Consider the following 24,836-nt stretch of genomic DNA (forward strand, 5'->3'; position numbering starts at 1 on the left):
AGGTGCATGTGCATGCATGCCCAGGATCCCAAGAGGAGAGTGGAAAAGAGGGGATTCTGGCATGGTCATCCCCTCCCGGGGTGGGGTGGTGGGATTTCTTGCTTTCTGTCTTTGTATCTGTCTCTGATGAGTGCACATACCCTATAGCAAAAAGCCTTTCTTAAAAAAAAAAAAAAAATTCCAGGGACCAGCAGTTGGAGTAACGGCTATGTCGCTAGACTCCCATATAGTCGACCGCGGTTCAAGTCCTGGACTCGGCAGCTTAAACTCACACTGGGGGCATGTGTGCCCAAGATCCCACGAGGAGAATAGAGGAGAAGGGATCACAGTGTGGCCATCCTCCCTGGGGGGTGATTTTTCACTTTCTGTCTCTTGTCTTTCTGGCAAGCACACGTGCCCTTTAGCAATAACAAAACAAAACAAAAAACAAAAACCTCTCAAAAAAAAAAAAATTCCTGACCATTCAAATTGTTTGAACACCAAAGTTACCTGCTTTTTTCTTTAATAGTGTTTCTCAAGGAGGGCACCACTGACTTTGGGACAGCAACTTCCAATGTGTGGTGCAGTCCCACAAGACACAGGATATACAATATCTTTGGGTCACTGTCCTCCAACCCATTCATTGGGATATCAAAAAATGCTTCTGAACATGTGCAAAATAGTAACAGAGCAGAATTCGAGTCTAGAAAAGTTTTTTATTGAGACCAACCATGATCACCACCTGCCTCCACTGTGTGATCCTACCCCACAGCTCCTGCCCTCACCGAGTGGCCCTGGAGAAGTCCTTATGTATTCTTGGTGTGGCTCTGGCTCACTGGCAGGAGGTGTCAATCCTGGGCCTGGCTCCTCTGCCTTTGCATAGAGATGAGCCCCTTAATTCGAGTCTATGCCCAGGGCCTCACTGTGTGCTCTGTGGAGTCTCGGTGACCCTGAGGCTCCAATTTCTATTCAGCTTTGCCTTTACTGCAGTCTGCTCTCCCTGAACTCACTCTCATATCAGGGACTTGGCTGAGCATCCTGGACTTTGGTGTCATGCTTCCCTTAGAATAACAGTCTTCTTCACCTGGTGTCTCTTTGGCCTGGTCAAGCAGTCACAGTTGGGTATGTGGGATGGTCCCAGGACCTGTGAGTGCTTCCTGATAATAAAGGGAAAACAGAAGCAGTAGGAAAGTTCAATGTGAGAAGATCGAGAGAAAGCACTCAATAGAGCCCACCAGTCTGGAAAGAGGCTTCCTTGTCATGAGCTCCTCAGGCCTCAAGACAGTGAGTGATAAAAACAGCTGCTGTGACTAGTGCAGGAAACACAGAAGCTCAGGGGTGTCATTTGGGTTGACTGACCTCCCACCTGGAGCCTAATGTCTGCACATGGACACATCCTGAAGAAGACTGTGCCTGCCTGAGAGATCCCGATGGACCACTGTGGGCAGACTGGGTGGATCTGCCAAAGCTGTCACAGGGAGAATCTGTTGCTCCGCTCTTAGGCATGTTTCCTTGTAAGGGGATTGGCTGGATTAGACAAACCCCCAGAGGCCCTCCATTAAGACCATGGTTTATGGTTTGAAGGCTCCAGGTCACGTAAACTCTATGACGTTAAGCCATAAGCATTCCTGAAGATGTCATGGTGGATAATCCCAAGAGTCTTTTAGAAAATGAACAATTTTTCAGAGCTTTTCAGGTCAGGATTAAACGAGTCAAAGTGTCCGTTCAGACATTCTACTGCTCTCATTCATTTTAGGTCAACAATTCATGATCATGCTGACATGGAATGGAAAAGGTATGTTTTCCTTCTAGTTAAAGAGCCTTGCAGGAGTGTCTGATTTTCCATGGGGGCTGTATCCCGTATAATGTCTCATGTGGGAACCATCAGAAGTCTGTGGGGCAGAGGCGTCTGGGTACACTGTGAGGCTCACCAACCAGGACCAACAGGCTCTCTGGATAATGAGTTGTCGATAATCTTCATTCTAGCTGCCAAACAATATATGCTTCCCTTATTCTCCTTATTGGAGGAATGAATCAATAGAGCAATCGATGATGTTGGGTACAAGGTTTTCCTTGGAGCCATACCAAGGATGGACAAAGCTTTTAAAAAGACACAAGAGGCCCAAATCAGAGAAGAGACGTGTATCTTCTCTGGGAGTCACAGGCAGGCATCCCTAGCCTGTGGGATGTGGTATGCTAGTTCCAACCCTTTCTCTCCAGGAGGACTGGATCTGATCGCTCGACTCCGGGATGTGATTCCTCATTTATAAAATAGAGTCCATACCACATGTCCTGCATAACTCACAAGTCAATGGGATCTTTTCAGGAAATGATGCTGGGAAAATGAGATATCTGCATATGAAGAATGAAGACGGGTCCTACTTCAGGTATACTTATGTATACTTCATGTACATAAATTAACTCAAAACGTATCAAAGACCTAAGCTCTCAGAAGAAAACACAAATGTAAATCTTTATGACCTGAGATTAGGCAATGGTTCCTTAGCTGTGACAACTATGGTGTCAACAACTAAAGAAAAAATAGGATCAGCCCAAAGCATGGTAGGAAAGGTGGCTGATCCCACATGGTCTACAGCATGGTCTGCGTCGTGAACTGGTAACTTGAAAACCATGGTGGGCATGTGTGCATGCCTGCCCAAAATCCCAGACAGAGGGAGAAATGGAGAAAGGGATCACAGCATGCCAATCCCCTATGCAGGGTGCTTTCCTTTCCCCCACACACCCCAGCAAGCACATGAACCCTCTGGAAAAACTAATCAAACAAGATCCTTCAATATTTCATAGCTTCCCATTCATGTTCTGTTTTCCCAGCAGGCCTCGTTGTGTGCAGAAACTGGTAGGGGCTATACAGTCTCCTTCCCGCCTCCTGTGTCCAGTGGGTGTGGGATTTGGGAATACCTTGAAGTGTCACTGTTCTTGGGTCTCTTTTTGGTCCAAAAGTAGACCTATAGAATTGCATCACTTTTTTCTTTCCAGTCAAATAAGTGGTTTTCAACATAAAAAAAAAATTAAACAAACAAAAATAAATTAGACTTACTTATAATTAAAAGCTTTTGAGCTTCAAAGAACACCATCGAGAAAGTGAAAGAGGTCCAGCCCTGAGGTGTAGTTGTTAAGGTGGGTCCCACATGACTGACCAGGGTTCAAGTGTGGCCCCACTGACTTCACACCAGGCACACATGCGTGTCTCCAGGATCCTGACAAGATGGAGTATTGGAGAAAAAAAGGACTGCAACATAACCAGGCCCTGGTGGGGGCTGCATGTGCATACACATGTAAATGTATATACACATATATATAAATATGTGTGTGTAAATAAAAATGTCCAATAAACACATAAAAAATGCTCATTATCATTAACCACCAGGGAAATGCAAACTGAAATTATAGTGAAATACCACTTCACATCCACTAGGATGTGTCCTACAATCAAAAGGACAGGCAACGGTCCTGGAGACAAAGGACAGGCAACAGACCTGGAGACAAAGGACAGGCAACGGTCCTGGAGACAAAGGACAGGCAACAGACCTGGAGACAAAGGACAGGCAACAGACCTGGAGGCAAAGGACAGGCAACAGACCTGGAGACAAAGGACAGACAACAGTCCTGGAGAAAAAGGACAGGCAACAGACCTGGAGACAAAGGACAGGCAACAGTCCTGAGGACAAAGGACAGGCAACAGACCTGGAGACAAAGGACAGGCAACGGTCCTGGAGACAAAGGACAGGCAACAGACCTGGAGACAAAGGACAGGCAACAGACCTGGAGACAAAGGACAGGCAACAGACCTGGAGACGATGTGCAGAAAAGGAAACACTTGAAGCTGCTGCAGAAAACAGTACAGCCGTTCCTCAAAAAAGTGAACAGTTACCACATGACCTAGCAATTCCACTACTAGGTATATAAAAAATATGTCCGCACAAACATGTACACCAATGTTGACAGCAAGCGTTCATACTTGCCCCAAAGTGGAAAGCACCTAAATGTCCATCAGCTGACGAATGGCTAAAACTGTCTATCCACACAACGCAGCAGGACTCAGCAATCGGAAGAAAGCAGGGACTGACGCGTGCTACACATGGATGAACCTGGGAAACAGTCCTAAGAGAAAGGAGCCAGACACAGATGGCCACGTTGTATGATTCTATTTATATGAGAAACCCCGAGGAGGCAAATCTATGGAACTAGAAAGTAGGTTAGTGCTTGCCAGGGGCTGGGAAAAGAGGAAGAGGAGGAGTGGCTGCTAATGGGTATAGGGTTTCTTTTAGTGGTGATGAAAATATTCTGAAATGAGATAGTGCTGATGGTTTTATGACTCTGAATATAATGAAAACCACTGAATGGGATACGTTAAGACTGGGAGGTGGCAGGGTGGTTGGGGCGCTGGACTCCCACATGGCTGACTGTTGTTTGAGTCCTGGACCTGGCAGCTTGCTTTCTCACTTTCCCTCTGTCTCTTTCTGGTGCAATAATAAGTAAAATTAAATAATTTTTAAAAGAAGGTGAATTTCTGTGACATGAATTACATTATGAACAAATAAGACGTGGCTTGTGGGTGGCATTTGTAAAACAATAGGCAAATATGATTTGTCATCAGTAGCTCATCACTGATACTCACTAGAGGGCTCCTAGGGCAAAGGCCACAGGATACTCAGTCTACCACTCACCCACCATACAAATACCCATTTGCCTCCACCTTTACCCTGCCTATGCCCCAAGCCAACCAGGGAACATAGGCTGTTCACCAGAAATGGGCTTCAGAGGAAAGCTGTTGAACTTTGCTGTGGTGGGAGAGAAACACTTCTTCCGCATTGGCTCTGAGCTGGAGGTGACGCACACGGTAAGGACAGAGGGAAGCCCATGTGATCTCAACACTGTCGGCATATGACCAAGTGTCCAGTGATTGACACAGAATCTCCCAGTGGCTGCTGCGTACCTTCAGGATGACGGTTTTTTAAAGCAGTATGCATTTAAAAACCACCTAGAAAACTTTGTCCAAATGAGATGTCCAGACTCAGATTCTGACTTAGTTCTGAGGAAGGGTCCTGGCTTCAAAGACTGTTAAGTGCATTCTCATCATTGGAAAGTGAGAACCACTGGGTCAGACACCAGCCCAGAGAAAACAGGACGGCTCTCAGGCAAAAGAGCCAGAATGCAACACTGTTAAGATCCTGAGAAAAAGAATCATTTTACTCCAAAATAAATTCTGTGTTATTCTCTCTCTGTGAGAGGTTTAATAGCAAGGAAGTAACTACATCTGCTTTAAGTTCAGTTGCGAATAAACAGAAAGGCACATCACAGTCCGTTTCTAAGGCTTCCACCTAGTTCTACAAACTTATGCTACTTATGGCATACACTGTGAGTGGGGTGAACGTAGGGGAAGGTGGAAATCTTCCCAGAAGCACCACCCAGCTTTTATGCACAGAAGGTGAGATGAAGTGAAGGAGAACTGAAGTTCATGCAGAGTTTTGTGTTTTTATACAAACACTGCACATTCAAGTAGCACCCCTACACACACACACACACTCATTTTGACTAAGCGATGTTTGCTTTGCAATTCCTCCAGGACACAAAGGGCTGTGGACCCTGGAGAGGAAGACGGATGACTGCACGGGCACGAGCCACGGAGCAGGGAGCTGGAGCTTCTGCTGGGCAGTGCATTTGTCACAGTGCTTTATGTGCATTACAATGCACATATTTCTTAGCCAGTGCATGGCATTTCAAATTGAATGATACATTTTCATTTTAAATCAGACTTCCGGAGAGCCATAATTCTTAGGACAAAAATAGACAGGTACAGTGAGGCCTGAAGCGGGGTGAGGGAGCCCAGACAGCTGCTGCTGGCCTGACAGTCTGCGTTTGCCCTCTGGCTTGGTGAACTTTGGAGGCATTGGACAACACATTCATCTTGGAGCAGGGGTAAGGATTCTCTCCAGGGCATCAGGAGGCTGGATCCCGAACTCTGCCCGGACAGCCTGCTGCTTGGGCTGCTGGGGAACAGCCTAGATTATTCACCACAGGCCTCTGTAGCTGTGGACTATGCATTTTCTTTCCTTTTATCATTTTCCTCTTTTGTACCATTTACACATGATAAGTGTAGAAAGATGGTATAAATTGTAATTCTCCTCATCAAAGAAGCTCAACAAAATTTCTTTGAAAACAGCTGTGCAAAGTTGTACCAGTTACTGACTGACAAGCTAATATGAGAGGACTTTGAAAAGTTCATGGGAAATGTAATTAAAGTATGAATTTATTTTGGCGCAAAATTTCTTTAAAAAAATTCATGCAGGTTTTTTCATGATATGCATTTTCCATGAACTTTTTGAAAATCTCAGGTACCAGTGAAATCATTTTGCCATGTTGAGTTTTTAGCACCCTAGGAAGTGATTTTTTTTTTCCCCCCCTACTCTGACCCCGTCTAGGTCCCCACTCTGGTCTCATGAAGGTCTCCCAAATCAATTCAACAGAACAACTGCTCAGGTCTATACTGAGGCCAGAGAACATTACACTCCTGCATTTCCTTCTATAGCTAAAACCTTGCAGGGCACATAACATCCATAAAACTTCACTTCTTGGGAACCAGCAGTTAATGTAATGGCTATGTCGCTGGACTCCCACGTAGTCGACCGTGGTTCATGTCCCGGACCCGGTGGCTTAAAACCCATGCCAGGCGCGTGTGCATGCGTGCCCAAGATCCCGAGAGGAGAATGGAGGAGAAGGGATTGCAGCATGGCCATCCCCCCTGGGGGGGTGATTTCTCACTTTCTTCTCTCTGTCTCTGTCTGTCTGGTGAGTGCACACACCCTATAGTGAAAAACCTCTCAAAAAAAAAAAAAACTTCACTTCTTTATCCCTGGAATCAGCATGTACACATACCCCAATTTCCTGGATTAACCAACATGTAGGGAGCATTATTTTTAACTTTTAATTTGTGAGGTCACTCCAAATTGTCATGACAGTTGGCAGGTGCAGAGGATTAGGCAATGGTCCTATCAAAAGGTAACAGGTATGGTAGTTTTATCCCATAGTCTTGCCCTGTCACCCCTCATCCTCCAAATGAGCACTACCCTAGCACTATGGCTTGGTAATGACAAGAATATATAAAAGAGGATTAGGATCTACATGAAACAGTATGGATGATTTAACTCTACTTCAATAGTAACAAAGTGCCTCAAAACCATACAGCCTCTTTCCAAAAGTTAATTTTTTTTTTTTTTGAGTGGTTTTTGCTATAGGGTACACGCACTTGCCAGAAAGACAGAGAGAGACAGAGAATGAGAAATCACCCCCCAGGGGGATGGCCACGCCACAATCCCTTCTTCTCCATTCTCCTCTTGGATCTTAGGCACACATGCACACGCGCCTGGCATGAGTTTGAGCCACTGGTCCAGGATTCAAACCATAGTCGACTACATGGAAGTCCAGCGACACAGCCATTATGCCGACTGCTGGTCCCCAAAAGTTAACATTTTAAAAGACAGTTTGGGAAGGAAGTCCTCTCTTGGGTCTGACGGCAAAACCTGCCAAGACAGTGAGTATAAGGAAGATATAACAGGAAGCATTTGGGTTCTAAGTCTGCACATTTAAATCACAGCATTAGGAATCATCTCCTGTGATACCAGATTAGTCTTTCCTCCCTTCTCCACACTTTCCACAATACCTGTAATTTAAAAAACTAAAGGTACAGATGTACTCATAATTATCTGCTAGCAAAAAGTCTGAAACAATTAGGGCAGCAGGAAAAGATATCCATCGGCCACCCCATAAGAAGCAAGCGAGTGTGGGCATCTTGACTTCACAGGCAACTGTGAACTGCAGCCAGATGGAAAGAACAGTCGAAGTCGTTTTCCATATGGTTCTAAAGGCTTGGAGGAGACACAGTCTCTTAGCTGCCCGGGAAGAGGTTGCCTGGATGAGACAAAAATCACACCTGGTCTGCCAGCATGCCACAGCAGGGGTCTGAGCCGCAAGCCTGGCTGAGAAGCCCTCTTGAAGCTGCTGTTGTTTCCATCCCTGGGTACATGCTGCTTCCTGGCTGGCCGTGCCTTCCCACCTGCCTCTGCTCTGATCCGGCTAGTCCCTATCCTTTAAGGCCCAGCTCAAGCCTCACCTCGCCTCCTCCGAAAAGCCGCAGTTCCTCCCACACCTGCAGCTGCTCGAACACTGCTCTCCAACCATGTCAAGCTTGTATCATTTCTAGACTGTGAGCTCCTGGTGGACAGGGGCCTGCACTACACCCTTCCTTTCCTCACAGCAACTGACACATGCTTGATTCAGGGCAAGAGCTAGAGTGGAGTAACCACTAAGGCAAGAATCATTCTCATGTACATGTGAGACCCCAGAAGTAAAACCCCCTCCCTACTCCGCTGCCTCTATAAAACAGATCACTGGATGCTGAGACAGCAAAACCAGGAGTGTGGGTGGCATGCACTGTCACTCTGATTTCACACGGCGAGGCTGTGAGCTCAGTCGGTGAATCAGAGTGGCAGAGACGTGTATGGACCTCGGCCCGTGTGTGGTCTGCAGTTAGCCACGCCACATCCAGGACTCCCAGCCCTTCCCTGACATTCTCCAAGAAAACATCATTGAAGAGGCACCTTCGGCACGTCATTTGTCTTCATTGTCACACCATTCATTAGAAAGTGCTACGGGAAGTAGGTAGCTCCTCTAAAGAACTCGGTATGCTGAGATGAGTTGACAAGTGGAACTCACTGGGACCAGCAGATGGCATAATGGTTATGTCGCTGGACTTCCATGTCCAGTTCAAGTCCTGGACCCCGTGGTTTAAAACTCAAGTCCAGCATCCCCCTCGGGGGTGATTCTCACTTTCTGTCTCTCTGATGAACCCACGTACCCTACAGCAAAACAAAACACAAAAAAACTCTACCAAAAAAAAAAAAAATAGAGGAGCTTCACTGTCACATGCTTCTCTCGTTTCTCGTCCTCTGGCTTGACATGGTCCCAATGCTCGCACCTCCCTTTTGCCAAGTCCAGCTCGGCACCAACTATAAGCTGTACACAAAGATGAGCACGTGGTGCCCTGCTCACTTCCAGGCCACTGTTCTGTGAGCACAGGTATGACTGAGGACCTGCTGCCCCTAAGGACCTGCACAGAGATCCTAAACAGCTTAACACGGGCCACTATGGCTTCGGTTTGTTTGGCAGGCTTCTTTCTATCATTCTAAAGCTGACCTTTTCAATGCTTAGGAAGTTCTGGCAATATCAGAATGCTCTTGGAATCTCACAAAGGCAAAGCTAGAAGCTTCTGGTGTAAACGTGTTCTACAGAGATAGTAACACCCAAAGGGAGGCAGCTTCTTTCTTGTATCTGGGCGAGTGACTCATATTTTATTAAACACTTAACGCCCGACACTGAGCTGAGGACTTTAGATACGTGACCTCATTCCTCACAACTACCCATCAGGTAAGATAATCATTCCACTTAACAATAAGGAAACCTAGGTTCAGAGACAGTAATTTAGTCATCTGAGGTCACCCAGCTAAGAAGCCAAGTATCAGGGGCTGATGCTTCAATGTAGGCCAGACTCCAAAGCCCAAGAGTTCAATCACCAGGCTCCTTGGCTCTTACTCAGGCCATCGCTCGGCCATCCAGACAGAACAGTGGGCAGTTAGTCTATGCTAGGTCTCAGGGCTGGGCCACATGCCACCCCGTCTTCCTCTGATAAACCTGCGTGGAGGGCAACACTTCACTGACCCGAGTAGAAAGATGCTCTGAGACAACAACACAGCCCAAGGCTGATGGGGGTGGTTCCAGGCCTCACTGGTGTCTCATCTGTGAAATTTAATCATGAGACATGCAGATCTACATACATGTGAAGCACGCACACCCGGCCATGCACAATAGCCTCTCCCCTAAAAATAGCCTTTATATTTTCCACCCCAATTTAGTGCATTAAAAAAATCAGTATGTTGGGCTGGCCCCATGGCCTGGTGGTTAAGGGACCTGGTCCCACATGCAGTTGGAATTCTGGCCTCATTGGTTTGGAAAACACACTTGGGCACATGTGCATGCCCAAAAAGCAGCAGGGTGGTGGACAAGGAGTACCCATCGGAGTGTGCTTTCTTCCACTCCCTCTCTTTGTTTCTGTCTGTCTCTGGCTAGTGCAAGGACCCTTTGGCAATTTTTTTTTAAATAAAACTAAAAACAGTATAATGGCCACAGTCCATTTGATTGATTTCCTGAGTCACTAATGGGTTACAATGCACAATTTTGAGAAATGGGGGACTAAAGAAGCCTTTTTGGTAGGTGTGAGCTGCCTTGAGAGCCAGTAGGTCCAAGAACCAGGTGTAGGAGTGGAGTTGCTGACTGTAGGACACGGTTTGAAAGCTGGTAGCACCACAGCTCTCTAAGGACCTCACTGGGTCTCAAACTGAACACAGACATGTCTGACCTGAGCCTTATGTGTGCTGCAGGCACTGAAAACCAGTATAAGTGGTGAGGCCACATCGTTTGAACTCAACACCAAACTACTATGCCAACAGCCTCAGCCCCATCGCCCCAATCAAAAGGCTGATGTCAGAGCCTGCAGGGCAGACTGGGAAGAGGAATGTGGAGCTTTCATCCGGGAAGAACAAGCGTGGGCCACCTCATTAAGAGCAGAGTTGTTAGCTATTTGTGTTCAGACCGTAAGAGCAAAAATGAGAGGGGCTCCAGGTCATTCCAACTTTTTTCCTAAGCAGGGTGAAATGTGGTTGAAAAGAGAATGAAATAGCAGTCTTCAGCCTGGTCAGAGGAGACCTCCTGAACAGCTCCAGCACTGCCTTGGTCTTGCAAAGCTGCCTGGGTAGTGCAGATCAGTGGCAGTTCTTGTACTTTCCAGGTCAGATGCAAATCCCTAGTTCTATCGCAACTTCCTTTCTAGGCCTAACATTTCGGAAGGGAATTGTTTACGGTTCAGTTGTTCAGGGACAATTAACAGCTGCATAGGAAACGGTTCCTCCACCGCAGAGAGAAAGTGCCAGGTGGAGAGGAGCCCGGGAGGTCAGTACTACACCCCTTCTCCCCACTTCCGGCTCCTCCACCTCGTGACACACACCGGCCCTCTTAGGACAGGGCTCCCTGTGGGAAGCACCACAGGCTCTGGGCTGCTGCACTGCTCAGTCCCAATTACCACTAGACAAAGCCTGCTTACCAGACACCAGTGCACGCGTGATTTCACAAGAGCTGGGAGGGGGGCTGCCACCCACCCTCCACCGCATTTCAGGCAAGTGTCCAAAGGGGACCCACAGTCCTGGCACGGCTACAGTAAACTCTGGAGTGGTTAGTTCAGTGACTCAGCCACAAAGCAAATCAGACCACAGAGTAATTTTTTGTTAATATCAAATTATACTTCTTACAATAGACTTCATTTTAAATTCAATCTAAATTATGTATAACAATTAAATGTATAAATAATCATTAAAATTAAAAAAAAGTATTTAAAACATTTTTAAATGAAAGGTTAAAGGGTCCATTAGGAGATAAGCAAGCTGTGTTACAAATGTACAACGAAATATTATTCAGCCTTGGGATTGGATGGTGGTGTAGCAATAAAATGCAATGTATTGTGAGGCAGACCCATAAGGGAAGGTGATGGGTTCAAGTCCAGAGACCTCCCTGAGTATGCTAGGCACTTACCTGCCCATGATCTGGGGCTAGTTGAGGGCAGACCATAGCATCAGGACCCTATTACAGTTACTGTATCTCTCTCTCATTCATGGAATAAACAAACTTAAAAATTATTATTCAGGCTTAAGGAGGGAGGACATTTTGATACATACCATAATATAGATGAAACTTGAGGGCATTTTGCTGAGTGAAATAAGGGACAGAAATTAACATGGTGGTTGTCATGGGCTGGCGGGGGGGAATGGGTGGTATTTGATGGGTGTAGGGTTTCAGCTTTACAAGCGGAAAAGAGTTTGGGAGATGGATGATGGTGACGGCTGTGCAACATTGAGAATGTACCTAGTGCTACTAAACACCTAAAATGGTTATAATAATAAATATCAAGGGTATTCTATCATAAGCAAAAAGGGGACAGGGGACAAGGCGGGAGTAGAGCACACTTGAGCTCGTTCAACACCCAGCTCAAGGCCAATGTGAGATTTGAAAAACTGCCTGAAGGATGGTACCGTTGACTCCTGTACTTTCCAAGCCTAACTGAACCGTGTATTCCCACCAGTTTCTTGCTGGGGCCTCAGCTGTGGGAGCTGTCCTGGGGAATCTGCTTCTAGCTAACAGCATGTGAGAGGCCTCCCAGGGGTCTCCCAGGGGAACCACATGCAGCTGGTGGGAACGTACCTGGATGGGTAGCCGGCCGCGCTGATCCGAATGGTCTCCAGCACCCCACAGGCTCTGAGCTGCTGCACTGCTCTCTTTGGGTCGAAGCTGCCAAACAACAGAAGAGGCAATGAGGTTCCATGCTTGCAGAGAAGACGCAGGACAGGAGAGACGAGAGCAGTGCCTCACGAAGCACCTGTGGCCGTGGAGGTGCACATCTTCACTCACCCTTGAGCTCAAGGTCAGGGTTAAGCATGGACTAAGTGACACCGATGGGAAGCCATCTGAGCCATTTCATGTTTCCACATCTTCAGTTACGTGGGTGAGGCCTTTGTGCACATTCTTATTCTCACCTGGATACCCCTGTCTTCCTCTGCCTACTGGAAACCTCTCCCTCACCCTCCAAAGACTCTCTCTCGTTCCCTCTCCATCGCCTGCCACTACTATTACCATCAAATACCGTCTATCAGGAAAGTGATGACATACTTTTCTGTTTTTCTATGCAAAACTGTGTCAAGACTTTCCAGAGAACCCAATGTATGGGCATGTCTTTTTCGTTCATTGTCCAAAGCACCACAATTTGGAACAGGAATTAAAAGGCCAAGTTTCAGGCCAGACAGCCCTGAGTTTGAGTCATGACATGGTCACTCACCAGCTATGTGAATAATCTGGAGCAAGTAATATAACTTTCTTGGGCCTCAGTATCCTTATTTATAAAATAAGGGGCCAGCAGGTGGCATAGTGGTTACATCACTGGACTCCCACATGGCTGATCACAGTTCAAGTCCCAGACCTGGTGGCTTGAAAATCATGCTGGGCATATGTGCGTGTGTGCCCAAAATCCCAAGAGAAGAATGGAAGGAGAAGGGATTAAGGTATGCCTGCCCCCTCTGGAGAGATGATTTCTCACTTTCCCTGTGTCTTTCTGACAAGCACACATACCCACTGGCAAAAACCTAGGGGGAAAAAAAAACAAAACATCTAATAGGGTTTGCATAAGGTTTAGATGAGTGGCCATGAAAGCAATCAGAACAATGCTTGCATGACATAAGGGCACATTTAGTATTAGCTATGATGACAGCTACTCAATTTAGGATGAGAATGAAGAGTTACCATTCTAGCCTTATTTTTCTAGTCTTTAGAGAAACTCAAACTGTCTTCAATCGCTCATGTGGGTTACCGTACAAGCCTTGCCCTGAAAATATCCATGCAGACACGTTACTGAAAATGATGCTGTAGAGTGGAAGCCAGACTTTGTCCCGGCTTTCTGAGAGTATTCACACCTGCAGAGGTGAGGCGAGTACTGAGGTGGTGTACCACGGGGTAGTCCGTAACAACTGCAGTACAAGTGCTAAAGAAAGCAGAGGGCAGGACAAGGGAGTTGGCTGGGCAGTTGGGGCCTTCACGGGGAAGGAATTATGCTAGCATCAATGACTGTGTCTGCTTTGCTGAGAATACTGTCCTGCTCCATGAAAAGGCATGAGGAACACAGGCCCCTTTGCTTGGTACTATTCTGCAGCTGGGTTGAAGTCAGGGCTGTGCTTTTACTCCTTCTGCTCTAAAAGTAGAAGGTCAAGAGTGAAGACTCACCAGGCTCTGCATCCTGGATGTGCAAGATTAGTGTGGCTTTGGCACAAACCACAACCAGGCAGCTGGGCAGCTAAGTGATCTCCCACCGTGACCTCCACCCCAGGCCACCTCCTCCCTGGACACACTCTCAGCTCTGCTCCAGCAGCATTTTCACAAAGCCATTGACAGCCACTTCTGACACGTTAGCTATGTGTGAGGGGCAACTCCTTAGTTTGTGGGACATGTCTTATTGTCATTCTTCCCATCCTACCCAGTGCCCAGTGACTGGTATGACACATTTCCCGAATGAAGGAAGCAAAGGGAAAAAGAATTTTACACGAGAAATGCCATCCAAGCACTTAGTGTAGGACAATGGTTTTCAACTTGAGGCAATTTTGTACCCTATGGGAACAGGCGGTAAAGCTTGAAAACATTTTCAGTTGTCACAATATCGGGGTGCTACTGGCATCTACTGTGTAAGGGCCAGGGATGCTGCTAAACATCCTACGATAAACAGAACAGTCCCCCACAACAGAGAACTATGCAACCCAAAATGTCGACAAGGCTGCGGTTGACAAGTCTAATTATAGAGAGTAAGAGGAGAGATACAGCAATTCCATTCTAGAAGAAGGTCAGAAGTAATACATTTTAATCATGTATAGTCTTATACTTCTTCCAAATAATTCCCATTCATTATCTCCTTGGATTATTTCATCAGGATATTTTTAAGCCACAAGTAACAGATGAAGAAATGAAAGCAAGAATAAAAGACTCGCTTGTGATTAGCCAAACAATGGGTAGCAAGATTTTTGACTTGGTTCCATATTCTTCCCACTTTCTCTCTTTATTTGGAAGATTTTGGTCCTGAAGACAAAGGAGGGCCTTCGAACACATAGGGTATTAGGACTACAACGTCCTTTACAGAAGCCCCAGCTGCTTCCTCTCTCAGCCCAGCAGAAATCTGGCCCCACAGGTGAGGGGCTCTGAGGAACGCACAGCCCAAGGTCTTAGCTAGTATGGAGTAGGCCCTGCAGCCCTCTGCCCTTCACAGACCAGCTAAGCCTTTCACAGACTGCTCTTATAGCACCCTTCTTTCTAGAGGCAGCTGATAAGCATGACACACAATAGGATTCTTACGCATGCCTTGGAAACTTGTAGGAAAGAGAGAGAGAATCACTAGCACACTTAAAAGGTTGATTCAATGTTGTTTCCCTAATCTATTCCACTACCAGACCCATCTGCATGGGAGTCGAGCTCAGATATTTAGTCTGAGAGTCAGAATCACCAAGCGTAGGTACTTCACAGAAATAAATGATGCTAGGAACAAGAAATAAAAAATCATAGGAAAGAGAGAAAAACAACATACACGCGCACACCTCCAGCTACAGAGAACAGTGTATGTGAAGGCCCAGAGTAATGAAGAGGAGGCTGAAGACATAAGTGAGACTGTTTTAAAGGCTTAGGGTAGCATTTCAAGCAAGAGAAGGCGGTGATCTGAAACAAAGTGATAGCAAAAGGAAGGGGAAAAAAGGGGAAATGTGAAAAATTGTCATGCAACTCGCATGGGACATTGACAAACTCAGATACTGGGGAGAGTAAGAGAGAAGGGAGGATCAAGGGTCAAGCTGCCCTATATGGTAACTACTGGCCTGTGGGTATCTGAGGTCAATTAAAGTGAAATAAGGGTCAAGCTGCCCTATATGGTAACTATTAGCCTGTGGGTATCTGAGGTCACTTAAGGTGAAATAACATTCAAGATTCAGTTCCTCAGTCATACCAGCTACACTGCAAGCACTGGATGGCCACATGTGACCAGTAGCTACTACACTGGGCAAGATCGACTATAGAACGTTTCCTTCATCACAGAACGGACTACTGACAGCGCCACGCTAGAGCAACTCTCAGGCTTGCAGTTTGGGAGATTAGGTCTGGAAGGTGGATGAGATGTCAGGAAACGGTTAAACATTTACTAACACAAGGACCAAACCCAGAAGATCCATTTTGGGGGAAGAAACACAGGAAGTCTGGTGTCAGACATGCTGACTGGGAAGAAGTGAATGGAGCTGTAGGAGGCATGCAGCAATGCTGGCTGGAATGTGGCAAAACCCAAAATGCCCAAGATAATTGAGAGCCATCATTACAAGGATTTGAGTAAAGTCAATTGCATGAGTGTGGACAGAACTGCAAGAGAAATTTTTATTTATTTATTTTTAAAAATTATTATTTTTAAATTTCATTCATTTAGTTTAATTTGATGAGAGAGTGAGTGCATGTGCACGTGTGCACAAGCATGAAAGCATGCCTCCAGGTCCATGATTCGAACTATGGTCAGCCATATGGAAGTGTCTAGTGCCTTATCCACGCCACCTGCTGGTCCCCAAATGGTACTTATTTTTTTGAGAGTGATTTTTGCTATAGGGCACATGTGCTCACTGCAGGGACAGGCAAACAGAAAGCGAGAAATCATCCCCCAGGGGAATGGCCATGCCGCAATCTCATCTCCTTCTCAGGATTTTGGCCACACATGCAAATAAGCCAGCATGAGTTTTGATCTGGGGTCAAATAACAGTCAATTACATGGGAGTCCAGTGATGTAACCATTACACTATCTGCTGGTCCCATACAAGCGAAGTTTGAAGTACAGATAGAGGCAGAAGTTGGACCAGAGGCAGCTGCAAAGTGAAGGGAAATACAGGTACCTCTAGAAGCTCAGTGGGGTAAAGGGGATTTGAGAAATAGGACCATGTGGATGTCCTGTAACTTGCCATGTCATTTAAAGTCTACTTTCCTCAAAGTAAAACAAAGCCTTGCTTGACCACTCCAGTGACCTTCCCATGTCTGAATTTAACACTGACTATGAGATACACTCATATCTGCATTTAATATTCTCTATTTTATTCAAGTGTGCACATTCCTAACCACCACTGTAAGCTCCATGGGATCAGGGAACTACACCTGCTCATCCCCTCAGATCCACTCTTGAGAGCAGACTGGTGGGACTCAGCAAACACCTGGGCCTGCTCTGTTTGGCCTGAACCCCTGAACCCTTAGGGCAGGTAGAAAGCCTGGGCTGGACTGGTTCAGGCCCAGCAGGCACTTACTGGAATGGGAGCTTCTCATCGTTGGGCTTGATGCAGCGGACATAGTGTGGGGTCGTAGCATTCAGGGTCTCCATGAGCAGATGCAGGGAGGTGCGAAACTGGAGAGACAAAAACCAGCACCTGGTTATTTTTCAAACCTTTTGCAAGTATATGATAAAGAAAACTTACATACTGGGAGTACAGGTGGTAGCTGCTTTTACTATTGTTAATTCAGAAAGATAGGGGAAAATTCCAGCTCTAACCTCTAACCTTTTCTGTGACTAAACTCAAGTCCTTTCCATCTTAGGGCTCATCAAGCAAATGGGGAGAGACTACCCCCTCATGCGCCTAAGCCCTAGGGTCAGATGAGATGATGGGGGTGGGGGCAGGTACTCCAGGAGGAGTGCACTGTGCACCGCAGGGGGCACTGCTGCTCCTGAGCCTGTCACCCTGGAGCCCTGGTGTCAGGGCCAGGCATCCTGGAAATGGCTGTGTTTACATGAGATGTCCAGATTAGGCAAATCAATAGGGATAAGAAGTAGGTGGTAGGACCAGCAGTTAGCGTAATGGCTGTCGCTGGACTCCCATGTAGTCGACCGCGGTTCGAGTCCCAGACCCGGTGGCTTAAAACTCACGCCAGGCGCATGTGCATGTGTGCCCAAGATCCCAAGAGGAGAATGGAGGAGAAGGGTTTGCGACATGGCCCTTCCCTCTAGGGGGTGATTTCTCGCTTTCTGTCTGTCTCTGTCTGTCTGGCGAGCACACATGCCCTATGGCAAAAACGTCCCCCCACCCCCCCGCCCAAAAAAAGTAGGTGGTACTTAGCAGGCATGCCTTTGTCTTCTTTGGACATGAAGTTCAGAGACCCACAGCGGAAGTTGCTCTTTAGGATCCTGGTCCCTGGCTTATTCAACCCTCCCCTCCAACTGGCAGATCCCAGGCCCTGCTGCCTCTCCAGTAGGTATCTGCATCCTGTAGTGAGGCCCTGCCACAGACGATAACGTATTGGCTGGGCTGCCATCACCCCCCTTTCCTCTTTTCTGTTAGTTCTTCATAGTAAAGGAGTCATGGCTTCCTTCTTTGAAGGACACAAAGATTGAGCTTGGCAGCCGAGGCCACCGTGGCCTCCCTCTAACCTGGCAGCTCTCTTCTTTCTATAAAAGGCCAGCCCTACCACATCTGTACGTCCCACAGCTTCCAGCCACGAACTTAGGGCTGACCTGGTGGCCCACGGTCTTCTTGTGCTCCTTGTTAGAGGGTTTCATGGGGGGTCTGGCAGAGCGAATGTTGATCTTCGAAGATGACCCCTTCCCAGATGTGGTAGGAGTAGGGACAGGGTCCTTGTCATCATGAAACAAGTCAGCCACTAGTGGGAACTAGAAACAATCACAGAAAGAATGAGGAAAATAAGATCTTGTGCACTTTATGCAACTTAAGCTCTTTCAAAATAGCTTTCCAGGACATAGTGAAGAGAACTGAACACATATGTCCATGCAAAAACTCACGCCCCAGTGGTCATGGCAGTGTTACTCATAAGAGCCACAAAATGAAAATACCACCACCATTCAGCAACTGATGAACAGATAAACAGAACACATGTAACAATATAATGGCGTAGTCAACAACATAAAGAAACAAAGTCCTGACCCACGTGACAATGTGGATGAGCCCTGGGAGCAGAGTGCCAAATGAAAGGAGCTAGGCACAGAAGACCACGCAGTGTGTGAGTCCACCTACATACAGAACATGTCCAGGGAGCAGAAAGCAGCTCCGTGGTTGAAGGGACTGACTGCTGACAGGTACAAGGTTTTTACTTATCTCCAGTAATGAAAACAGTCTGGGATTTACAGTGGTGATGTCTGCACAACCTGGTGAATATACTAAAAACCACTGAATTGGACACTCCAGAAGGGTAAATGTTATGGTGTGTGAATGACACTTTAATTTTTAAAACGGAATGAAGGAACTAGCTTTCCCAGATTACTGTACTTCACCTTCACCTACAGAAATAGGCAAAAAACTTCATTTCCTTATGGTACGTTAGGAGGTAGCTATGCTCTAATACAACTACATTTAAATTCTGCTTTTCCACCCTTATTATTGGATCTTAAAAACTTATTTAACTTTCCTAACTCCCCCCCTTTCTTTTCTCCCTTATCATTAAAATGGGAGATAAGCCTATACTCACTATCTGGGGCCCCCATAAGGGCTAAATAAAATGCCAATGTCTTCCCCTGCAGCAAAGTGAAGACTGGGCCTTGGCCAAGCATGGCCAGCATCCCAGCCCCAAGATACTCAGCCTGATGGGAATACCAGCTGCCTGCCACGGGCCCTTGGGGCAGTCAACACATAGGATAAACTATTAAGTATTCCAAGGTTTCTACCACGCCCCTGCAGTGGGAGCAGGCAGGTCCCATTTCCTAACCCAGAGCTAATTCCAGTCTCAACAGAAGAGGCTAAGGGCTACTGCCTCCAACTCTAGGCTGTGTCTTTTAATCCACCCAGCACAGCTTTCTTTTACGCTCCCCCCAATTTAAACACACGACTCCCTTTCTCCTACCAGTATGTCTGAAAGCCCTGAAGCTCCACAGTCTGATCTCACTGAGAGCCTCAGACAACACCTGAAAGGCCATCAGGTTGGTCAACTTGTGTCTCATAAGGCATCATGCTCACTGTTCCTTCCTCCATGCCTCTGCTGTGTTACTTGAAATGCCTACCCCCAGTCTCTTATTCCTCTCTGCTTATCCTGAGGCCCGTCTCTCAAGGTCTAGCCCAGTATCCTCTGTAACCCTTTCCTGATCACTCCAATTATTGCCAACTATGTCATCCAGGTGCCCCCTGAGGTCTATATCCAGGCCTGAGTCCTATGCTTCCTGAACCTACAGCCTCCCAGCCTCTCCCTCTGTGGAGGATGAGGGCTGAGGAGTGGATTCAACGAGATGATCCATGTAAGCATATCAAAGAGTGTCCAACAGGTAAGCATTCAAATATGATTTAGTTTCATTATGTTTATTAGGGGCTATTTACATGAAAATCTGTCTAAACTGCAAAAGTACAGATGCTTGAGGCAGATATATTTTTTATATGAAAGGGAAACAGAAACATAGCATTTTAGATCTGGAACAACCACACAGACTAAGTCTAGGACCTCCCTGTGCACATCAGGCACGCGCGTGTGCTCATGATTCAGGCTAGCGGAGACTGGGGTTGGCTGGTGGCATGAAGACCCTATCTCTTTCATACAAAACTAATAGACTAAAGAAGAAAACAGAAAAAGTTTCACTTTCACGTGGCAGGTAAGTAAATAAGTGCTGAGGGAGAAGAAGGGACCTACTATTGCAGAATTCTATGCCGATCTTGGATTTGAAGTTACGATAGTAGAGAGAACAAGTGTAGATATCAGAGACTGTAAGGGAGGAGAGTGGGTGGTAGGCAGTGGGTGTAAGGGGCAAAGAGAAGAAATGTTCAACAGACCAAAAAGAAAAAGAGTACTTGCGTGACGTGGAGGTTAAGGTACTGGAATCCCATATGGCCAACCACAGTTCAAGTCCCGGTTTGCTTTCTTACTTTCCCTTTTTATGTTCAAACTAAAAAATAATAATAGCAAAAAAATTAAATTAAGTAATTCTTTAAAAAGTAGAATTCTCTATAAAAAAAAAGCAAATACGTTGTATACATCATGATGGGGATTTTGTTAATCTGAAATTTTAAAAATATGCAAAATGAAAGTAAATAAAATTGCAGCATCTTTTTTTTTTTTTTTTTTTGAGAGGTTTTTGTCATTATGTTTATTAGGGGCTATTTACATGAAAATCTGTCTAAACTGCAAAAGTACAGATGCTTGAGGCAGATATATTTTTTATATGAAAGGGAAACAGAAACATAGCATTTTAGATCTGGAACAACCACACAGACTAAGTCTAGGACCTCCCTGTGCACATCAGGCACGCGCGTGTGCTCATGATTCAGGCTAGCGGAGACTGGGGTTGGCTGGTGGCATGAAGACCCTATCTCTTTCATACAAAACTAATAGACTAAAGAAGAAAACAGAAAAAGTTTCACTTTCACGTGGCAGGTAAGTAAATAAGTGCTGAGGGAGAAGAAGGGACCTACTATTGCAGAATTCTATGCCGATCTTGGATTTGAAGTTACGATAGTAGAGAGAACAAGTGTAGATATCAGAGACTGTAAGGGAGGAGAGTGGGTGGTAGGCAGTGGGTGTAAGGGGCAAAGAGAAGAAATGTTCAACAGACCAAAAAGAAAAAGAGTACTTGCGTGACGTGGAGGTTAAGGTACTGGAATCCCATATGGCCAACCACAGTTCAAGTCCCGGTTTGCTTTCTTACTTTCCCTTTTTATGTTCAAACTAAAAAATAATAATAGCAAAAAAATTAAATTAAGTAATTCTTTAAAAAGTAGAATTCTCTATAAAAAAAAAGCAAATACGTTGTATACATCATGATGGGGATTTTGTTAATCTGAAATTTTAAAAATATACAAAATGAAAGTAAATAAAATTGCAGCATCTTTTTTTTTTTTTTTTTTGAGAGGTTTTTGCTACAGGGCACATGTGCTTACCAGAAAGACAGACAGAGACAGAGAGACAGAAAGTAAGAAATCACCCCCCCCCAAGGGGGGATGGCCATGCCACAATCCCTTCCCCTCCATTCTCCTCTCGGGATCTTGGGCACGCACACACACGTGCCTGGTGTGAGTTTAAGCCACCGGGTCTGGGACTTGAACCACGGTCAACTACGTGGGAGTCCAACAACATAGCCATTACGCTAACTGCTGGTCTCGCAGTATCTCTTTAAAAAGGTTTTCATTGCTTTAGGAATTCAATATAAGAGTCCAGAGTAATTACACGCAGGTTGGTACTTTGTTTCACACGGTTGCTAGCCAGATGGGTAATACACCAACCACCAGAAGCACCTGACTTCTACTTTCTACTAGAGTGACTCGCATACAAATATAGGTTGCTATTCTTCAGTTCCTTGCCTGGGTTTTAAGTTCAGTCTAAAAGCGCCAACAAATGATCTCAAGGCCATCGGCCATCTCCGGTGAGCAGCGTACGTCCATTTCCACTGCTGGCTAAACTGGCTGCAACAGGCTGAGGACATCCCAATTAGCACTAGAGAATGTACCATATTCCTGAGCAAAGCACACCCCAAATCCCAACCACAGGGCCCAGAAGGGATAATCACATTCACAGTATGTTAAGTCAAAACACTTGTAAGGGAAGAGAGAGACTCTAATCCCTGCTAAGGACACTGAGATGCCGTTATCAGGTAGATGCCTTGGAGGGTCACCCAGTGAGATTAGGAATGTCTTCAGGGACCAGCGGATGGTATAATGGTTACATCACTGGACTCCCACGTAGTTGACCACAGTTTGAGTCCTGGACTCAGTGGCTTAAAACTCACACTGGGCAGGTGCATGTGTGTACATTCCCCAAGTCCCAAGAGGAGACTGGACGAAAAGGGACTGCAGCATGGCCATCTCCCTATAGGGAGTGATTTCTCACTTTCTGTTTCTGCGTCTCCAGCAAGTGCACGTGCCCTATAGCAAAAATCTCTATTAAAAAAAAAAAAAAGTGTATTCAAGTATTAGCTGCTAACAGGTAACAATTCTGGTCTGGTCTCAGCAGCTTTGAAAGGACCCTACTCTTCTCTTCACGCATGGTGTTCCAAGTCATAAATACTGTCTCTTTAGAGAGGAAGGGAACTAGCAGGCTGTCAAAGAAATAAAGACTCACAGACATGACATTTTAAATCTATAGCTAAAATCTGTATACCAGTGTCTTGATAATGATACTTTCATTAGGTACTAAATTCCATGTGCTGTCAAACAGGGGAAAGTATTAGGTCACTGAATGTCAAGAAACTAGACCGACTAGTTTATTCATTTGTTCTTTAATCCACCCGTTCATCCATTAATACTTATCAACTCTCGAATATACAGCAAATACAGGGGTAGGGGCTGTGCAGATGAAAGCAAATAAAAAACAAAGCCTCTTACATAGCATGGAGTATCCAATCTAGCACATGTGAGGACTAATCAGTTAATCCCATAATTAAAACTATAACAAAGATGAACATACTAAAAGAGAACACATAACAGAAATAGATAAGTGAAACAGAGATCTTGGGTGAAGGAAATTAAGGAAAGATTCTCTTAGAAAGGGACATTTGATCTAGTGGCTTTGTCTTTTTTTTTTTTTTTTTTAAATTGCCAGAGGCACCCATGAGGGGGTGGGAGAGGGAGAGAGCCCTCCAGTGGGGCATGGTCGCACTGCAAACCTTCTATTCTCGATCCAGTCAGGATCTGGGGCAAGCATGACGTGCCCATCATGTTTCTAAAGCCACCAGGTTGAGATTCAAGCTGGTCAGCCATATGGGATCTGGTTCCCAATTGACAGCACTTAATCACTTAATCCAAGGCTGGATTTTTTTTTTTTTTTAGATGATAGAACATGCATGCACATGCAAGAGAGAACACACACACATGTGGGTATTTGCACCCTTGCTGGGGTTTCTTTATACCACAATTTCCTTTCTCCAGCTCTTCAAGACCCCAGGCACATGCAGAAGCGCCCAGTCTATTTTCAGGCCATCCTAGAGATCCAAACCCACAGTCAATGATGTGGTTTCCAGCACTCAGTCCAGTACACTACCAACTGCACCACCTAAGCTGGGCCTGTGGGCTATGTGAGGGCCAGGAAAGCATTCAGGGAGTAGCGGTCACTGCACACGTGAAGGAGCACCACATACCAAGGGACTAGTACAGACCCAGCACAGCCACATGGACACGGGAGATGGAAGTACGAGGGACCTGCTCACGCAGGCCTCGGGAAGGGTCTTCGTGTTTATCTTAACAGCACTGTGATGCCATTAAGGTTTTTGTTTGTTTTTAAAATAACAGGCATTAATGTTTAACGAGTCCTTGGAATGTGCCATGCACATAAAGATTTAATTTTCCCAGTAATCATTTGATGTAAGTACCATTACATGCCATTTTACAGGTGAGAAAACAGAGGCTTAGCACCTAAGATCACAGAGCTTGTAAGTGGCAAAGCCAGGATTTGAACCTAAATAGCCTGACTCCAGAGCCCGAGTAATCATGTATATAAACAGCAGCAACCACCAGAACCGTCAGGGACCAGTGACATTCTGGAAATGCTCAATGGCTGTGGAGTAACCAAGAGGCTGAAGTCTACTGCACACAAAGCCTAGTGGAGTCAAGAGAGAGTTTACAAGCTAGTTGGTACCTCAAAAGTAATGTGGTCCAGTAGAAGGGCAATGGGCTGGGGTCAGGAAACCTGCACTTTGTTTATGACTCTGCAACTTAATGAGCTGGGTGACCCATGTCGAACCTCTCAACCTCAATTTTAACTTTCTCATCTGTAAAGAGGAGGAACTTGAACTAAAGGATCCCTTTAAGTCACTCCCTAACCTGGATGCCTATGTTTTCTCATACTTCAATCTCCCCACTTAGGGTGGCCCCATCGCATAGTGATTAAGTGCTGTGTATATAAAGCCAGATCCCACATGACCAACTGTGGTTCAAATACCAGCCCCAGTTGCTTGAAAAACACACCAAGCATGTGTGCATGTGTGTGCCCCAAGTCCTGACAGGATGGAAAATGGAAGATAAAGGATTATGGTGTGACCATGGCCACTGGTGGTGCTTTCTCTCCTGTGCACATGTGCACACACCCCCTCTGACAATTAAAAACAAATAACGTTCAAAAAAACTCTTCCTCTTACTGGCTTTTCCCCCAGAACAAAGAGCTGTGTCCAACTGTCTCTCAGGCTTCAACCCCTCCCTGTTCAGCTCTGGGTCTCCTCTCTCACTTCACCAGTGGCCATCTCAGGCGAGGCGTCCCTAGAGGCACACATCCCCCCC

General features: G+C 45.9%; 1 protein-coding gene across 2 annotated transcripts in view; it reads right to left on the reverse strand.

Annotated features, from left to right (window-relative positions):
* The window catches only part of MYO5B (myosin VB), a 275,873-nt gene that overhangs the window by 91,798 nt on the left and 159,239 nt on the right, over nt 1-24,836 (reverse strand). For both annotated transcript variants that reach the window (XM_006144449.3, XM_006144451.3), the window contains exons 15-17: nt 18,152-18,307; nt 16,953-17,050; nt 12,304-12,390 (exon numbers count right to left, since the gene is read on the reverse strand). In XM_006144449.3, the coding sequence (XP_006144511.1) occupies nt 12,304-12,390; nt 16,953-17,050; nt 18,152-18,307 (341 nt within the window). The remainder of the gene's footprint in view (nt 1-12,303; nt 12,391-16,952; nt 17,051-18,151; nt 18,308-24,836) is intronic.

Source organism: Tupaia chinensis, unplaced genomic scaffold (genome assembly GCF_000334495.1).
Source record: "Tupaia chinensis unplaced genomic scaffold, TupChi_1.0 Scaffold000119_2, whole genome shotgun sequence".
Classification (NCBI taxonomy): Eukaryota; Metazoa; Chordata; class Mammalia; order Scandentia; family Tupaiidae; genus Tupaia; species Tupaia belangeri.